Below are 17,558 nucleotides of genomic sequence, written 5' to 3' on the forward strand. Positions count from 1 at the left end.
TACCACCCTGAACACGCTGGATCTTGTCTAAAAATAACCTGGTTTTTGTTTTGGGGCCACACCCGGCAATGCTCAGGGCTCTCCAGGCTTACTCTTTTAAATGCACCAAGAGATCACTCCTGGCAGGGCACAGGGAACCACATGTAGGGGGAATTGAACCCAGGTCCATCGCATGCAGGGCAAGTGCTTTACCCACTGTAAGATCTCTCTGGTCCCATATTTTCCATTTTGAAACCCGAGTTTTCCCAGCTTTAATGTTTTCCCAGCTTTCAACAGCAGTTGAAGCCTGTGCCCATTCTGCACAGCTGAGTGTGTGTGGTGTGGTTAAAAGGTGTGGTTTTGGGAAGGGTCGGGGCTAAGACCATCACAGCTGCTTCCTCTCTGCATGTCCAGGAAACACCCTGCCCAGGACATGGCCCCAGAGCTTGCTGGCAGCCCCCCTGCCTCGCTGCCTCTTCTAGCTCACCTGCACTCATGTGCGGTGGTGGGGGATGTTGTGTGAGCGCAGGTGAAATCAGAAGTCCGTTTTCAGTTGAGGAGACAGAGGTCTTTACTGTGGCTCCATGCTTCCTGCTGAGCCCTGCCCCCTCTCAAGAGGCTCCATTATCCCTTGGCACTTACCCCCCACTCCCTCTTCCCCAGGCCACTGTGATTCAGAGTTACCCTACATGCTGTTCCAGCCTGAACGTGACTTCTAGGAGTATGGGGTGTGGAGAGACGTGGGGAGAAGAGGAGGAGGAGAGGCGGTGACTTCAGTGAGGGGAATGAGTAGTGCACGCCTCGCTGTGGCTTAAACCAGGCCAGTCACTGGTGCGCTGAGGGGAGGGCCTGCTGAGAGCAAGAGCACCTTTTGGGGATGGGTCTGGGAGAAGAAGGGCATCAAGCCCCCCTCAGAGCCCACTCCTGCCCAGCTCAAACCAAACTACCAGAGTGTTTGAAAAAAAAAGTCTCATAGAAATGAAAATCAATGAAAAAGTCTTTGGAGGACCAAAGAGATAACCCAGCAGACTGATCATATGCATTGCATGCAGAAGACCCAGGTTCGATCCCTGGCCTAGTGGTCCCCAGAGCACCAGTAGGTGTGACACCCAAAACTCAAAGAGAAAAAGAAAACCATTGTGCCTTATGGGGGGGCTGGGTGGTAGCCCAAAGAGCCAAGATACATAGATGGATGTATTGCCTGTACATGTGAGGTCCTGGGTTTAAACCCTAGTAACAGCACCACCAGAGCAGCCCTGGTGAACCCCACTCCCACCCCTCACCTAAGCAGCAGCCCACTGCCAGACTTTGAGCAGGTCTGAGCACAGAATTCTGCAGCCTGGACAGCTGGGCCAAGCTTCACTGGGAGTGGCTCCTGGGCCCTCTGAACCCTGCCTGGGGCAATGAGCCACCTCCCCACCCCTGACAAAGATAAAAATAGATTCTAAAGTCCTTATGGCTTTGGTTTCCTTAGGGAATATATAGTGATCAATTAATGAAGGAACTCAAAGCCAAAATTAAAACCCCAAACTTTTTCAAAGCCTGGCGGACTTCCCTTATTCAAGAAGGCAAATCAGTTTGAATTTTGTTTGCTTCGCTTTGAGTCAGACCCAGCTGTACTCCAGGATCACTTCTGGCAGGGCCCTGGATCCAAGCCAGGCTGGCTGAGTGCAAGGCAATTGCCTTCACCCCTGGACTGTCTCTCCAGCCTTGAGGAGTTTCTTTTCTCCCCCCTCACAGCTAAACCCGAATAGCAAACCTTGGGTGGAAAGCACAGGGCACTGTGTAACTGAGTTTGGGTCCATTGGTGTCCCCGCGACTGGGAGAGGTTGAGGGACCCTGGGAAGTCCGGGTGCCTGGATACCCTTGCTCAATCCCCATGCTGACAAGGACGCCCCCGCCCCCACCTCTGCTCTCTCTCTTCTCTCTGGCAAGGTCTAATGTGAGTCTTTTTCTCCTGGTGGGGCGCTGTGCAGGTCATCTGGAGACGCACCCCCGGCAAGCACCAGCTCCCCAAGCCGCAAGAGGACGTACCCATCGTATATCTGGGCAGCTTCCGGGGCGTGCAGAGGCCGCCCGGGTCCCCTACCTCCGCAGATGGCCACACCCGCTGCCCCCCTGCCTACACCATGGTGGGCCTGCACAGCTTGGAGGCGCGGGGGAGCCCCACCTTCCACCCCACGGGCTACCCGGCCGAGAAGGCTGGCCGGGACGAGAAGCCCACAGGCTCGCACCCAGAGCTGCCCCCGGCCCAGGACAGCTTCCGCCAGAAACTGGCCACCTTCGCCGGCCTGCCGTCCGTCTGCCCCCCGGGGCCGGGACCCTACCTTCCTGCACAGCCCCAGCCTGAGCCCCTGGCATCGGAGGACGACAGTGACCAGAGGTGCTCCCCGTCCGGGGACAGCGAGGGCGGCGAGTATTGCTCCATCCTGGACTGTTGTCCCGGGAGCCCGGCCGGCCCGGACGCCCCCCCGGCCCAGGGGTCCCAGGCCAGCGCGGGCGCAGGGGACTGTCCGCCGGCCCGCTGGAAGCCGGCGCCCCCGGAGGAGGATGCGGCGCGCTGGGGCGCGGGCCCCCCGGAGACGCCGCCCCGCCTGGGCTCGCGCAGGGCCCCGCTGACCAGTGAGGCGGCCACTTCTTCTGACGGGCGCTCCTGTGGGAGCCGCAGCAGCGGCAGCAGCAGCCCCTTTGCCCTGCACCTGGACAGCGATTACTGCTCCCTCGTGAAGGAGCCGGCGGCTCCCGGGATGCCCGCGCCTGGGGACGCGCTGGGGACCCCGAACAGGGGCCCGGGGCTGCCCGCGGAGCCCCCGCCCGCGCCGCCCGAACCCATTTACGCCGAGAGCACCAAGCGGAAGAAGGCCGTTCCCGCGCTGGCCAGGCCCCAGGCCAAAGCCGAGCCGCCCGCCGCCCCCCAGGCCCAGACGCAGGGCCTGGTGCGGACCTCCAACGCCTGGACCCCCAAAGCTGCAGCGGGCTGGGGCCGGGAGCGGGAAGGTCCGGACCCCACGCCCCAGCTTGCGGCCACCATCACAGTCATGGCAGCGCACCCCGAGGAGGACCGCAGGACCATCTACCTGAGCAGCCCCGACTCGGCCGTCGGGGTGCAGTGGCCCCGCGAGTCGGTGAGCCGGCGCACGGACGCCGGGGGTGCCGAGGACACCCCGGCCGGGCAGGCGCTGGACGCTGCCAGCGAGAAGGCGCACAAGGGGCGGCCTGCCATCCCCCCGAAGCTGTCCAAGAGCAGCCCCGGGGGGTCCCCCGGGTCGCCCTCCGCCTTCCCTCCTTCCGACCTCACTGAAGGACACTCCGGGACTACTGGCCTTGGGCCCCAGCTTTCATCCAGGGCCCCCACTGACCCCGCCGCTCCCTGCCGGCCCAACGGCTTTGCCACCCACGACACTGCCAAGGTGCCCCCACCCGCCCCCTCTTCCGCCGCCTCCTTTGACCAGAGGCGGCCGCGCTTCCAGACTGGGGCCTGGAGCCGCCAGTGCCGCATCGAGGAAGAGGAGGAGGTGGACCAGGATCTGTTGAGTCAAAGCAGGGGCAGACAGAAGGAAAACGCCCCGGACCAAGCAAACTCCTCGACCTGGCACCGCCTCCGGCCCCCGGACGGCACTGCTGAGCCCAACGGCAAGGTTGGGGTAGGAATGAGCAAATCGGCCTCTTTCGCCTTTGAGTTCCCCAAAGACAGAAGTGGGATGGAGACGTTCTCACCGCCGCCGCCGCCTCCCAAGTCAAGGTGAGTCTGATGGTCAGGTGTGATCACAGCGTGTTTGGTATGACCAAGGGATCGTCCAGAGAATAATAATAATAATAATAATAATAATAATAATAATTCTTTGTCTTTGCTGCCTCTAGCCAAGGCCATAGTCTGGCATTGCACATGGGTCAGTGTCTGTGGACCAGGGTTTGCCCAAAGGCCCTGGGCTCAGCAAACGAAGGGACAAGCAGTGCCCTGCTAAGGACAGGTGACCTGGAGCGGGTATTTGCAGGGATGCACTGCCAAGCTGCCTCTTTCTTGCTGCTTCTGTTCCTATAAGCTGATACTCTCTTCCAGCTTTCCCCAGGAAACCTGATGTTCTCAGTTTATATGAACATGCCAGAGGCTAAAGCAGGCAACATTGCAGGATTTGGAAAGGCAAAGGGATGGGGAACCAAACCAGTGTGTGTTTGAAACCTGCCACATCCGTGGCGCTTATGCCTTGGGGTCAAAGGCAGATGAGCCGGAGCACTGATTGTGGGTCCGTGTGGGTTTTCAAAGAAAAAGCAATGTTATTTCGTTGGCCATGCTGAATCTCACAGCTTGCTTAGCTACTTCACTGCTGTTTCGTGCCAGTTTAAAGAGCCATTTAAAGGTGCAAGACAAATTAATGGTTTTGTTTTGTTTTAAGGTACTGAGGTGTGCTTAGTTAGAATTTAAATTCCAGGGAGGGGGACATTTAAATTAAGAGGACGTTTTCCTTCTCTTGGAGCAAAATGAATTCCTATCAGGGAAAGGAGAAACCTGCCCTTTAGAAAATGACAGCCTTTCCTGATAGACTGATTGAAGTCAGGATTCGGGAACTGAGTAGAGAGAGGAGCAACAATCTACTGGGCTTTGAACTTGGAGCCATCGCATACAGCCTGCTCTGCTGTGGGTCTCTCCCATGACCACTGCTTTGTTCTGAACTGGTACTGACCAGCTGCCTTGCAGAGTAGATATCACCAGACCTTAGGGGATTGCAAACTCCTTGGCTACGGTTTTGGATCCTTTTGGCTGGGAAGTTATGGGGGCTGTGGATGGGATGCGGTGAAGGGCCTCAAACAGTGCTCATGAGGTTTGGAGTCACTCCTGGTAATTCTCAGAAAGCCAGGTGGGCACTCCATGTCAGGCTGGAGATGTACTGGAAATGACTTGGGCCACTGTGGAGGGTATGGGGACCTCCAGGACCACACCTGGTGATGCGGCTCTGAAGACTGCTTGGTGCTAGGGTTTGAGCTGTACCTTGGTCCATGAACTCTCTCTCTGGCTACAGGTTTAGTTCCTGGAATAAATGAAGGGTTTGGGCACTTGCTGTGACCCAGAAGTTAAGGCAGATTAATCCACTCGGTCCTCAGAACAGTGCCCAGGAGGGAGGAATTGTGACTCCCAACTTCCGGATTCCGAAATAGAGAGCTGAGTCACCTGCCAAGGAGCCAGTCTGCTTCCACACACACAGGGCACATCTGCTGGCATTGCTCATGTGGAGAGGCAGCATGGGCATCCAGCGTGGGCATGGAGTCAGTGCTGCCTGCCTCCAGCTCTGGAAATGAGCAAGAAGCTCAGGAGGCTTCTGCATCAGAAAATTGGGTTCTTATGCATTTTTCTCACCTCCGGTCTAGTGAGCTGAGTAAGCCACTTGGTCCCTCTCACATGGGACGTCATAATCCGTTTGTAATAGCATGTTGTCAAATGCAATCCAGCGCGAAGGTTAGCTGTACAAAGGCTGAGGCCCTGAGGTTTTATTTATCTATTTATTTATTTATTTATTTATTTTTACCGTGGCAGTCACTCTGCACCCTCTAAGAAAAAGATCTGGCCCAACTCCAGCAGCCCCAGTGAGCTTTGGAGAAGGAACGCAAACGTTGTTTGAAAACCATAGGGCTTGGAGCAATAGCAGTCGCCATGGCAACATGACTCAGGCTGGTTTTTCATTAGCATCTAGGTTAAGACCAGAGTCTTTGGGCTCAATTTGCTGTAATAAAGCCACACACAGCCAGGTGAGGATTGGGACAGTTCTAGCCTTCAGAGCTTTAATAAAAATAAAGATGAAAAAGTCTTTATTTTCAGGACTTAAAAAAAAAGATACAGCAAGAAACCCAAACAAACAAGGGTAGGTCTTTTGCCTTGCATGCAGCCAGCCAGGATTCAGTTCCTGGCACCCCCATAGAATACCCCGAGCCTGGCTGGGAGTGACCCTAAGTTCAGAGCCAGGTGTAAGCTCTGAGCACCACCAGATGTGGCCCCAAAGCAAAACAAACGCAACTGAAAAAAAATAAAATGAGCTAGCTTGAAAAACAGAAAAAAGAGTACTATTTAAAATATATAATGAGAATACTGTGTATTTGGAGGGAAGGTGTTACTGGCGTCTCTGGCATTATCTCTTAAATTATGATCACATTTCCCCAATGAGGAGATAAAAGGGTGGGCTGGGGAACCCCTACACTGACTTTTTCTGGAAACAGGAACTTACTGAATTTCTGTAGGAGAGGCCAGAAACTACCCGGCGGATCTGGTGCTATGTCCTGACCACCTGGGGGATGGTGGGAGGCTGATGTCGATTTTCCAGCATGGAAACACGTTGGCAGCTCCCTCAAGCCAATCACAGCTCCTGCCATTTCTTCACCTGGTAAATGAATCCTGAAACTGAGGACTGGCCACTGTGGGAGCAAGGATAGCAGATGTCAGAATGTATATAGTGTCCACTCCAGACTCTCTGGAAAGGGCTTCTCTATGATGGTGTCCACACCCCATTCCTTAGCACCCTCTACTTTCCAGGGCCACTGTGGTAAAACAATGTTTTTCTGTTTGACTTATGCTCCTGTTTTGCAAAACAGACACTGACTTGGAGGCAGAAAAGAGGTACTGAGAAAGGATTTAGACATCCCTGTCTTCCCCTCTGGAAACTTTGGCAATAGCTTATCTGTCTTTTTGAGATACTGTCCTTGGTCAACTGCCATCAGGGTTCGTGAGACACCTCTTATTGAAATGCCATCTAAGATGGAAGTTCTCAAAGTTCTTTGCCTGCTCTGAACAGCCCTCCTTCGAAGGGGTGTAAGTGTGCACCCTACCTTCTTCTGGGCCAGGTGAGGTGGAAAGTTGGCAGTTCTGTCTCATTAACATCCCATGCCTGTTTTTGAGCTACACCAGCTCCAATCTAGGGGAGAGTTTGAAGGTGGTTAGAAAGCACTGCTGGTTAGAAAACTGGAGACATCAGGGAAGGAATACAGACTTCTTGGCTTAAATGTCACATTTTAGATTGATGGCAGTTTAACGAGACCAGCAATGCTAGTGGGGGTAGTTAGGGGATGATAATTAAGATGCATTGCCTGCTCCTTCTTTGCACCTGCTGACCTGGTTTCAAATGATATGGCTTTGGGGAGACAAGGGCAGTTGAGGGAGAAGCATCTGCTTAAGTGCAGACCCCAGCATCTGAGCAAGAACCCCCAAATTAGAAGACAGACCTGAACTCAGAGGTGGAAGGAGAGGAGTCAGGTGAGTAAGTCTGACAAGGTTCATAGGGGTTTAGTGTCACAGCCTGTCCCAGATGAAACCCATGAAAAGAAAGAAATGTTTCTCCTAGAAAAGGAGGTGTTTTGGCTTTCAGGTTATCTTTCATGCAAATTGTAATTTGAACTAGCGACTTATGTCTTTCCTCTTGTGCCTGGATTCTGGGGAGCAGAGAGACCTAGATGGCTCTTGGACTTTTGCAAATCCAACATTCTTTTTTTTTTCTTTTTTACAAATTTATTTATTGAATCACTCTGAGAGCAGCTACAAAGCTTTCGGGTTTAAGTCTCAGTCATACAATGATGAAACACCCGTCCCTTCACCAGTGCCCATTTTCTACCACCAAAAACCCCAGTATATCCCCCCATCCCAGACCCTCCTCCGACCTGTGGGGCAAATGATTTCCACATTACTCTCTCTCTACTTTGATTACATTCAATATTTTTTAAAATTTTTTTTAATTAATTGGCCTTTTACTTTACTTTAATATTTTGACTCCAGACCCACCATTATTATTTGGGATTTTACCCCAACACTCAGATCTGCCATAAAGGCTACCATAAACAATTTGTTTTCTATTGCTGGTTATGCATAACATATGATATCACACAGCCACAGTAGTGGCCACACAATTTTGGGGTTCTGAAATTTTAACAATTAAATCTGGAGGGATTTCTGCCAAAACCTGCTGGGTACCGAGATTTATTCCTGAATCTTTGGGATCATGGCCGTTAGGCAGCTTGATCAGGAGCCAGGGAGGCCATTCATGGGCGGCAACCTGGGGTCTCATTGGGGCAGGGAGGAAAGGGCCGACTCCACCTCCATCCGGTGAGGCCCCGCGTGTTTTATCACTGTGGGCCCAAACCTGACTGTCCAATGGCCTCGGAGGATGCCAGCCACTGAGGCATCAAGGGGGACCAGGCGGAGGAACAGCACCCATTCCCTCCTGGGGTGGCCTGGCACTGATAACCTACAGCGTGGACTTGGCACATTCCTGCCAAAAGCCGCTGAGTTCCGAGATTTGTTTCTGAGTCTCTGAGATCATGGCCATTAAGCAGCTTGATCAGGAGCCAGAGAGGCCGTTTGTGGGTGGTGACTCAGGTTCTCATTGGGGCCAGGAGAAAAGGGCCGGCTCCACCCCCATCCCGTGAGGCCCAAGATGTCTCGTCACTGTGGGCCCAAACCTGACTGTTCAATGGCCTCTGGAGGATGGCAGCCACCAAGCTGCCAGGGGGAACAGGCCAACGCACGAAACCTATTCCCACCTGGGGTGGCCCGGTGACAGTAATCTACTGCGGGGACTGGTCGCATTCCTGCCAAAAGCCGCTGGGTTCCAAGATTTGTTTCTGAGTCTCTGAGATGATGGCCATTAAGCAGCTTTATCAGAAGCCAGAGAGGTCATTTGTGGGCAATGACTTGGGTTCTCATTGGGGCAGGGAGGAAAGTGCCGGCTCCACCCCCATCCTGTGAGGCCAGTGTTTCTTGTCACTGTGGGCCCAAACCTGACTGCCCAATGGCCTCTGTAGGATGACAGTCACCAGGCCGCCAGGAGGGAGCAGGTGGAGGGACAGCACCCTTTCCCCCTGGGGTGGCCCAGCACTGGTAACCTACTATGGGGACCAGACGCATTTCTGCCAAAAGCCACTGAGTTCCAAGACTTGTTTCTGAGTCACTGGGATCATGGCCATTAAGCAGTTTGATCAGGAACCAGAGAGGCCTTGCCTCCAATTATATGGCTGAGCTGGAGGTGGTTTGTGGGTGTGTCTCCCACATACCTAACTTTTGGCCATTTACTTTCTTGGTAAACTTAGCTCCAAGTTTTTGGAGTCTGGCCAAATGCATAGCAGCAATTTTGGGGTATCTAGAAGTCTGAAGGTATCATCAGGCTGCTGATGCACTCGCCTCACAAGTACAGATTGACCTGCTGGTGGCGCCATACCTCCCAAATTCTTTTTTCACCTTACTTTTCAGCAAATGATGGGTGGCCAGTGTGACAGGGGGAGTTAGTCTCTGGATCCCCTTCCTAGCATGGGCTTTCTGCAGTTGGTCTTAGCATGAGCCTGAGGAGGGGAATATTACGAGAATATTATTGTGTCCAGTTCTCATATCTAATCACAGTAAGGTGCCTGGTGCTCTTTTATGGAGGCATTTCTGACAGTCTTGGGTGACAGAGGTGGTGAAAAATTCCTGGGAAACGCCATCATCTTGATTTTTCATGGGCTTTCCCAGGTAGCATTTGTAAAACCAGTTTGGAAAAGAAAGCAGGATTGTGCTTTGAGGCTCTTCACTGTGTTCAGCTCTTTTGGACAAAACTGAACTAAGTCAGCCAGAGGTCAGGTGGGTGGGGGTGGGGGTGTGAGGTGAATACTGAGCACACTTCGGGAGAGAAACTGCCCCCTCCCCACATACACGGAGCTTGGCAAATAGAACAAAACCCGTGTATCAACAGTCTAAGTTTGTATTTCTGCTGCATGCCAGGGGCAATTTACTCATTGGCCTCTTTCCACGCGTGTCTGGAGAGAGCCTGAGAACACTGGACATCAATGATGCTGCACCGGGAGAATGAAAATTGGTTCTTAGCTTCATGTTCTGTAATTTTGAAAAAAAATACCTCTAAGTTGTACAGTAATTTATACAAAGTACTTAGGGCCTTTCCTCCCTCTCTGAACATGCTTCCACCACTGAAGCAAAGGAGTAGAGCTACTTTCTTCATTCTCGCGATACGGGCGCATCTCTCTCATGGTCTCCATGGAAGGAGTGGAAAGTGATGAGTTCCTGGGTTCCTGCCCCTTGGGATCCCGAAAGCTGAGGCAGAGCAGACCTGCAGGTGTTCCATGTAGTCCCAGGGGCTGTCTCCTAGCACAATTCTCTTGGACGAGACTGGTCACACCGCATCTTGGTTCTCGTGTTCAGTTCAGTTCAAAGGTGCCAACACGGGTATCGGGGAGTACAGTGAGAATTCCATTCCTTGACCTGTCTTTTGACCCGTCCGAGATCAAGCTTAGTCCATGCAAATAACCTTTAAAAAGGAAAAGGCCAGGGGCCAGAGAGATAACTCAGTTGGTTGAGTGCATGCTTTGCATGCTGGAGACCCAGGATAGATCCCTGAACCCCTCCAGGAGTGACCCTGAGCACCCTGAGTATGGCCAGGTGTGACTCAAAAACAAAAAACAAATTAAAAATAAAACAGAACATACAAGTGGTACAATATGGAAAGTATCATGCTAAGCGAAATGAGTCAGAAAGAGAGGGATAGACATAGAAAGATTGCATTCATCTGGGGGATATAAAGTAACAAAGTATGAGATTAATACCCAAGAATAGCTGAGATCAGCACCAGGAGGATTACTCCATAACTTAGAGGCCAGCCGGGTATCCTAGAGGAAAGGGCTATTCAGATAGAGAAGGGAGCACCAAATAAAGGATGTTTGGAGGATCCTCCCAGGAGGGGAGATGCATGTCGAAAGTAGACTATGGACTGAACATGTTTGCCACTCAATGCCTCTTTTGCAGACCACAACACCCAAAAGGAGAGAGAGAACACAGGGGATTGCCCTGCCACAGAGACGGGGGGATGGGGGGATGGGGGTGGGAGGGATATTATCCATGGTGGTGGAAAATGGGCACTGGTGGAGGGATGGGTATCTGATCATTGTATAATTGAAACCGAAGCACAAAAAATTGTAAATCTACAACTTTAAAAAAAATAAAATAAAATAAAGGGAAAAAAAAATTAAAAAAAAAAAAAAAAAAACAGAACCATAAAAAGTCCCAGCTTCTCCTTGAAGGAAAGGAGTCTGAGTACCCATCTGGAACTCCACAATATCTTATTTGGTACCTGGTACATACTAGATGCTCAAGAAAAATTGCTTGCTTTCTTGCTTGTTCTCTCTCCCTCCTTCCATTTCTCCCATTCTTGCTTCCTTTCTTTGTGAAAACATGTAAACCGTTGTTATTTGGAAGCTTTGAGGAAGGGGGTAAAGAGATAGAGAAACATGCAATCAAGAGAGAATGTGGGCTTCTTCAGAGTGGAGAGAGAGCCTTCGTATACAGTCTAGCGTTAAAGTCTGAAGGAATGAAAATACATATCTCAACAGGGGAGATGTGGGCAGCATGTGTTTGGGAACCCCATGGGCATGGCAGTCATGCATGTGTTAGGGCAGCATATGTGCCCCTCTTTCTTTTTTTTTTGAGGGGAACACACCTGGTGGTGCTTAGGGCTTTCTCCTTATGCCTTGCTCTTTGTTCAGGGATAATTCCTGGTGATCCCAGAAGCCCACATAGAGGTGCATGGGATCAAACCTGGGTCAACCACATGCAAGACAAGCACTCTCCTCTCTGCTATCACTCTGGTCAAGTAATAGTTCTTAAATCAAGAGGTGGGGAGGGGCACTGTTGATTTCAGCTTTTCCAAAAGGATCTAACTCTCTGTTTTGGACCTTGGGATATTTTGAAGAAAGGATCATTCCCTTTAAATATTTGCACTAAAGCATTTTTCTGGAACTGGTTGTCCAAGGCTATACTGGCATATGTTGGCAGTTAACACAGTGCATCTTGAGGCATATTAAATCGGTCCTTGTTTATAGCTCCTAGAAGTACAAGGACCATGTTTATAACATGTGCTTTACTTGGACGTTTTCGTAGGGCATTGTAGCACAGTGTTGACACCTGGTAGGCATTAAGGAAAGGATTATTGAATGGGGAGCGGCGTGAGGTAGGGAGGACAGAGTGAACTATAGTTCGTGTCCTGATTTTTCACTCCACACCCCATTGTAATTCTGTGGCTAATCTTGCTCAATAAAACATTGTCACCTTGAGCTAAGAAGTAGAGGTTAATAATTATTAATGCTTCAAGGTGGGCAAACACCAGGTCCACACAATACATCCTTTCACGGATTAATTATGCTACAACGATTTGCAACTGGGCTTTCCAAATTTTTTCATATGTGAAGCTGAGCAGGTGTGTGGAGCGAGCCCTCTCTTGCCACAAGAATGTTCCTTTCATGTAGAAATCACCTAAGGACTTTTTTCCCCCATCCACCAGCGAGTTGCAAGGAATTCTAGGGTGTGGTTTTGCTTCTCTAGGGATATATTTTCCAGGCTTTCTGAAGTGGGTTGGAAAGCACAAACACCAGCCATATGATCAAGGTCCATCAAGAGATTAGAGGAATTTTCTTCCCAGAGTGGCCAGCCCACTCTTTGGGGTGGAACTCAATCAAGGAAACATTTTCTCTACTTGTGGTGCAAGAAACTCATGGTTGTGATTTGGATGTCATTATTATGCTCATGAAAGGACTTGGATTTCCTTCCATCAGGGCCGATGGACCATTTTTTTTCTAGAAAAGTTAGTCATTGTCATTTCTAGCTATGGCTTTCAGAATTTAAGAATTCTGGAATTTAAGGTTCATGTGCTAAAATGGCTCATCTAAAGAGCTCTCTAAAAGTTGGGCATGCTGGCCGCACCCAGCTTTGCTCCTAGTAGCTTTTGTCTACTGCCCTGCAAGGCTTGTTCTCTGGGCTTGCCTAATAGGCAGTCTTGGGAAAACAACTATACCTTGTGAGGGAAAAGGTGTCCAGATGGAAGATTCCTTAAAATCTTTTTCTTTTTTTTTGCTCTAGAGAGGTAGTGAAGCAGGTAGGTAGTGAAGCATGTTTGTTGCACAGAGCCAACCAGGATTCCATCCCTGGCATCACATATGGTCCTTGAGCACCACATGGAGTGATCCTTGAGCACAGAGCCATGAGTCAGCCCTGAGCACAGCCAGGGGTGGCCCCCAAACCAAAACTTTTATTATTACCTAGATGCGTTACTCTCCAGTTATTTTTGGGTTTGACACTATCAAACGATTCTCCTAACTTCTTGATAGTCTGGTATTTAGCTATTTCATACCTGTTTGTAAATGCAGGTGCTGTGAAAAGTTTTTCTTAAATCTAAAGCCTAGACACATAGTTGGCATTGATATAACTGTGGGTTCTGAGTTGTACAAAACTCTCAAAACGGCGCCTGTTCTCCAGGAGTTCCATATGGCAGCCAAAACAAATGGAAATATGACTCCACTGGAGAAATAGAATAAGATTTAAAATATATTGACACATTAATAAGTAATAATATGACCTTGAAGATCAGGAAGGAAGGGAACAAGAGTCTTTGGAATTTGAAAAATGTCCTAGTGAGAATGCCACTTAAGATGATTCTTATTAGGCTGGTGATGTAGCTCAACAGTAGAGCACTGCCCCTGTATGTGTGAGAACCCATGTTTTATTCCTAGCGCTGTTAGCAAGAACAATAATAAAATAAAATTATTGGTAATATCTGAAGATCAAAAGGAAGAGTGCAGAGGTGAGGATGACAGAAACAAAATGATGACTGTTTGGAACAGCTGTTTTGAGGGATGTGAGTTTAGGGACAAGGATTACTAGGAGCCCAAGAGCTGGCTATGTCAGGAAGTACAAGTGGGTTATGCAGGAAGTGTTGGGCTGTTTTGTGCTAGAATGAAAACGGAAGATGTTTGCAGCTGCCCAATAAATTTTTAATATATATAATATAAATTATGTGTGTGCACTCACACACACACACACACACACACACACGTCCATAATGAAGCCTCTGTAAAACCCCATGGGGACAGTCAGTCAACAAAGAGATGAGGCGGGTATGGCTGCATGGGAGTTCTGCATCCCCTTCCCATGCCTTCTTGCCTTCAGCATCTCTTTTACTTTGCTGTTCTTGAGTTCTTTCCATTTAGAGTGGACCAGTATTCTAGAAAGTCAAATGTTTTAGAGTCCTGTAAGCTAGCCAGATTATCTAATGGTGGCAGGGGCAGGGGGCGGGGTTGGTTATTGGAAGCTCTTAGATATGGTGGATGGATCAAGACTCCAGGTGACAACCTGGCATCAATGCTCTCCCCAAAGAATGGTGTCAAAATTTAATTTTGGTGGCAGGTACCCAGCTGGTATCATAATTTATGAGAAATCAATCCCAAATTCAGATCAGGGTGCCAGCACCTTTTCCTTGACTGACTGGGAAGGCCTCAGCCACAGCGGAGGATGGGGAGATGGAGGAGGAGGCAGGACAGCCAACTGGATTCAAGCAAGCTGTGGCATGAGAATCATTCTGCAAATGGTGTTACACATGGTCCAAATTCCCCTCCACAGAAGGTAGAAACCAGGACCCATATTTTGTATAGATTTCCTCAGCAGAGTAATTGTCCTCAGAAGCTGGATCACTAGTGTTGATTTGATAATGTTGCTGAGGGTAAGAGTGGTTTGGGGTTGCAAAAACCAGGTGTCCACAAACAAGACTGTTCTGGTCCGGTGCAGAGCAACCTGATGTTCCAACTGGAACTGTCAGCATTAGAACCATGGCAGGTCCAAGTTTAAAGAACAGTTCACTATTATTTGGGGTTAGTCATGGTCTGTGTCCTCTGCATGCTAGAGGATGAGGGAGGTGGTGGGAAAGGAAGGGAGGGAGACTTGTTTTCAGGGTCAGGAAGACTAATCTATCAAGAGTCTTCTTTTTCTACCCTGAGGGTGGGAGGACTCACAATCCTTGATGCCCAGGTACCATTCCTAGCACTATGCTCAGGAGTGATGCCTGGCATTGCTACAGGGATCATGTGTGGTGCAGAGGATCCAACAGAGATTGGCAGTGCGCAAGCAGTTGCCTTACATCCTGTTCCCCAGCCTGCATTCCTACACTTTTGAATAGAGTCAGAGAGATAGTTCAGTGGGCTGAGAGCAGCTTTGCCAATGGGTGGCCTGGGTATGATCCCTGGCACCCCCCACTCCCCTAAAACCACCAAGTATAGCCCCCAAACAAAACAAAAATTGGAATAATTGAAGTAAGCAACCTGGACAGCTGAGAAGGTCTGTCTGAACATTTCAGGCTATGCTCTGATCTGTCAAGATCCTAACTGCATAGACTAAAACTGAGTTTTCCAGTGGGCAAGCCACCTCTTCTCAAGGGTTTGAGAAAAACGCATGTCCTCAGTATTGTTCAGATGAACTTTCTCCTTCTGGGACTCTTCCAAGTACAATGCTGAAAGTAGAGCTATCAAGAAGAGTAAAAGCAGAGTCCTACCCTTTCAGAAGAGTTATTGAATTTATTTGAGGCTGCTCAAGTTCTCCCTGTCTCTCCCACCCCACCCCCCCAACCAATACTCTACAACGAGCAGTTTCTCTATATATGCATGTCTCATTTCACTGAACATCACTTCACTGGGTTTTGCAGATACTGGGCTCTTTGATTTGTAGTGCCAGAGATTAAGGCCTGTGCTCTGACGGTGTGTCACACCCAGGACCCCAAAGTGCTTTATATTTTACAAGACCCCCCCTAGCAGCAAGATTAGGATTTGCTGAAGGCTCAAATGATAACATCTTTCAGCATATTTTAGCAAATAGCTTAAATTGGGTTGTTGTTGTTGGGTTTGGGGGCCACACCCTGTGGTGCTCAGGGCTTCCTCCTGGCTCTGGTCTCAGGAATGACTCCTTGCAGGACTCTGGACCATATGATACGCTGGGGGTTGAACCAAGGTCCGCCATGTGCAAAGCAAGTACCCCTGCCCACTGTACTTTCTCAACTCTCCTAACAAGCATTTTAATTATGGTGTATATATTGTTCTTTTTAAACAATGCCGTTGCACTTAATAATTAAGTACAGCCTAGTGTAGACCTAAATTTTATATGCACCAGGATACCAGAAATTTTTTTGGTGGGGGGAGGGTCTCACCTGGCAATGCTCAGGGGTTACTCCTGGCTCTGCACTCAGTAATTAATCCTGGCATTGCTCTGAGGACCATATGGGATGCTGGGGACCAAACCCAGGTCAGCTGTGTGCAAGGCAAATGCCCTACCCGCTGTGTTGTCACTCCAGCCCAAAGACCAGCAATTTTGTGACTCACTTTATTGTGATGTTCACCCTAGAGCCATGGTTTAGAACCAAATGCTCTCTGTGGTGTCCCTATACTTGGTGCCATTTTTAGCACTTAGTAAATATTAACTTTTTGAATCTTCCACCCCTTGTCCATGCCATTGCAAAATCATTTCACAGATGGCCAGCTGAAGCTTGAGAAACTGCCTTTTCCAAGGCTAAAGCCAATTAGCCATGGCGGCAGAATCCAAGCCCAGGTGGTAGAACGCTTCATCCTGGGGTGTGCTAAAGCTGCTAGGAGTCTTTCAGTGCTCTTCCTCTCAAAGTTGCTGAGGTTCTCTATATTCTGTGCTAGGCAGCAGGACAGCTGTTGGGAGTGGCCTTGCTGGGTCTGTGACTCCAGTCATGACTCATCTCTTTCCTCATCTTCTCTTCTTACCTGCCCACTTCTGTGTGGACAGACTTAAGAATTTGCTTTGTGACTCTCCAGCCAGGGGGTGGAAACTCATTGTTCACAGCTTTAGAAGGAAAAGTGGTTGGGTCTGCGGGATGGAGCCAGGCCTATGAGTGTTTGAGTGGCATAGACCTGGCTCACACCAGCCCACCCACCGGTCTTCCTGTGTGCAGATTTGGCTGAGACCTCCCACGCTTGGAATGCCAGCCATTCAGCAGACGTCCCCGCTAGCCCTCCAGCTCCCAGGAGCCCTGAGCTTCCTGAGTCTGAAGGAAAACGCCAGGGCCACAGATAAAGGACTTCCATTTTCAAACTCCTAAAATATCATCTTTCAAAAGTAGTCTTATCTCTCCTTGCCAAAAATCTATCTCTATGTCTGATCAAGGAAGAACCACCTAGAAACTTCTCTTCAGCTGATTTAAGCTTTTTAATCCTTAACTAAAACTAATTAGCCTAAACGTTTGTGTGCATGACCCCATCTTTAAAAAAAATAAATGTGATTTTATTCCTATTATTAAATCCTTTCTACTGAGTATAAAATGCCTTCAACTTGAATTTCAACCAAAGGGCTTTTGGGCTCAGCTTCCCATCCCCTGCAGCCCCAAGTATATGATTGGTAAGGTAAGGTAAAGGCCCTCCCATTGATCATCGATTTGCTCAAGCGGGCCCAGTAACGTCTCCATTGGAGACTTTGTTGTTACTGTGTCTGGCATATCGAATACTCTCGGTAGCTTGCCGGGCTCTCCAAAAGGGGCGGAGGAATCGAACTCGGGTCGGCCATGTTGGCTGCGTGCAAGGCGAACGCCCTACCTGCTGTGCTATCGCTCCAGTTTATGATTGACAAATGCAAATTAGCAAACTTGCTCCCTGGGGACTGTCACGATCTAGAGGTTCCCTGGCCTGACCCAGATGAATCTGATTTCCTATTTTTTGTCCCTGCTCATAAGTCCATGGGGCAACACATGGTCCTCAGGCACACTGAAACCTGTGGTCCATTCAGGTGG

At 49.6% G+C, this 17,558-nt stretch overlaps 1 protein-coding gene across 1 annotated transcript in view; it reads left to right on the top strand.

The window, feature by feature from the left end:
• PRAG1 (PEAK1 related, kinase-activating pseudokinase 1) overlaps positions 1–17,558 on the top strand; it is a 55,367-nt gene that overhangs the window by 6,310 nt on the left and 31,499 nt on the right. The window contains exon 3 of the mRNA XM_056116618.1: positions 1,956–3,721. Within this exon, the coding sequence (XP_055972593.1) occupies positions 1,956–3,721 (1,766 nt within the window). The remainder of the gene's footprint in view (positions 1–1,955; positions 3,722–17,558) is intronic.

This window comes from Sorex fumeus, unplaced genomic scaffold (genome assembly GCF_029834395.1).
Source record: "Sorex fumeus unplaced genomic scaffold, SorFum_2.1 ptg000033l, whole genome shotgun sequence".
Lineage (NCBI taxonomy): Eukaryota > Metazoa > Chordata > Mammalia > Eulipotyphla > Soricidae > Sorex > Sorex fumeus.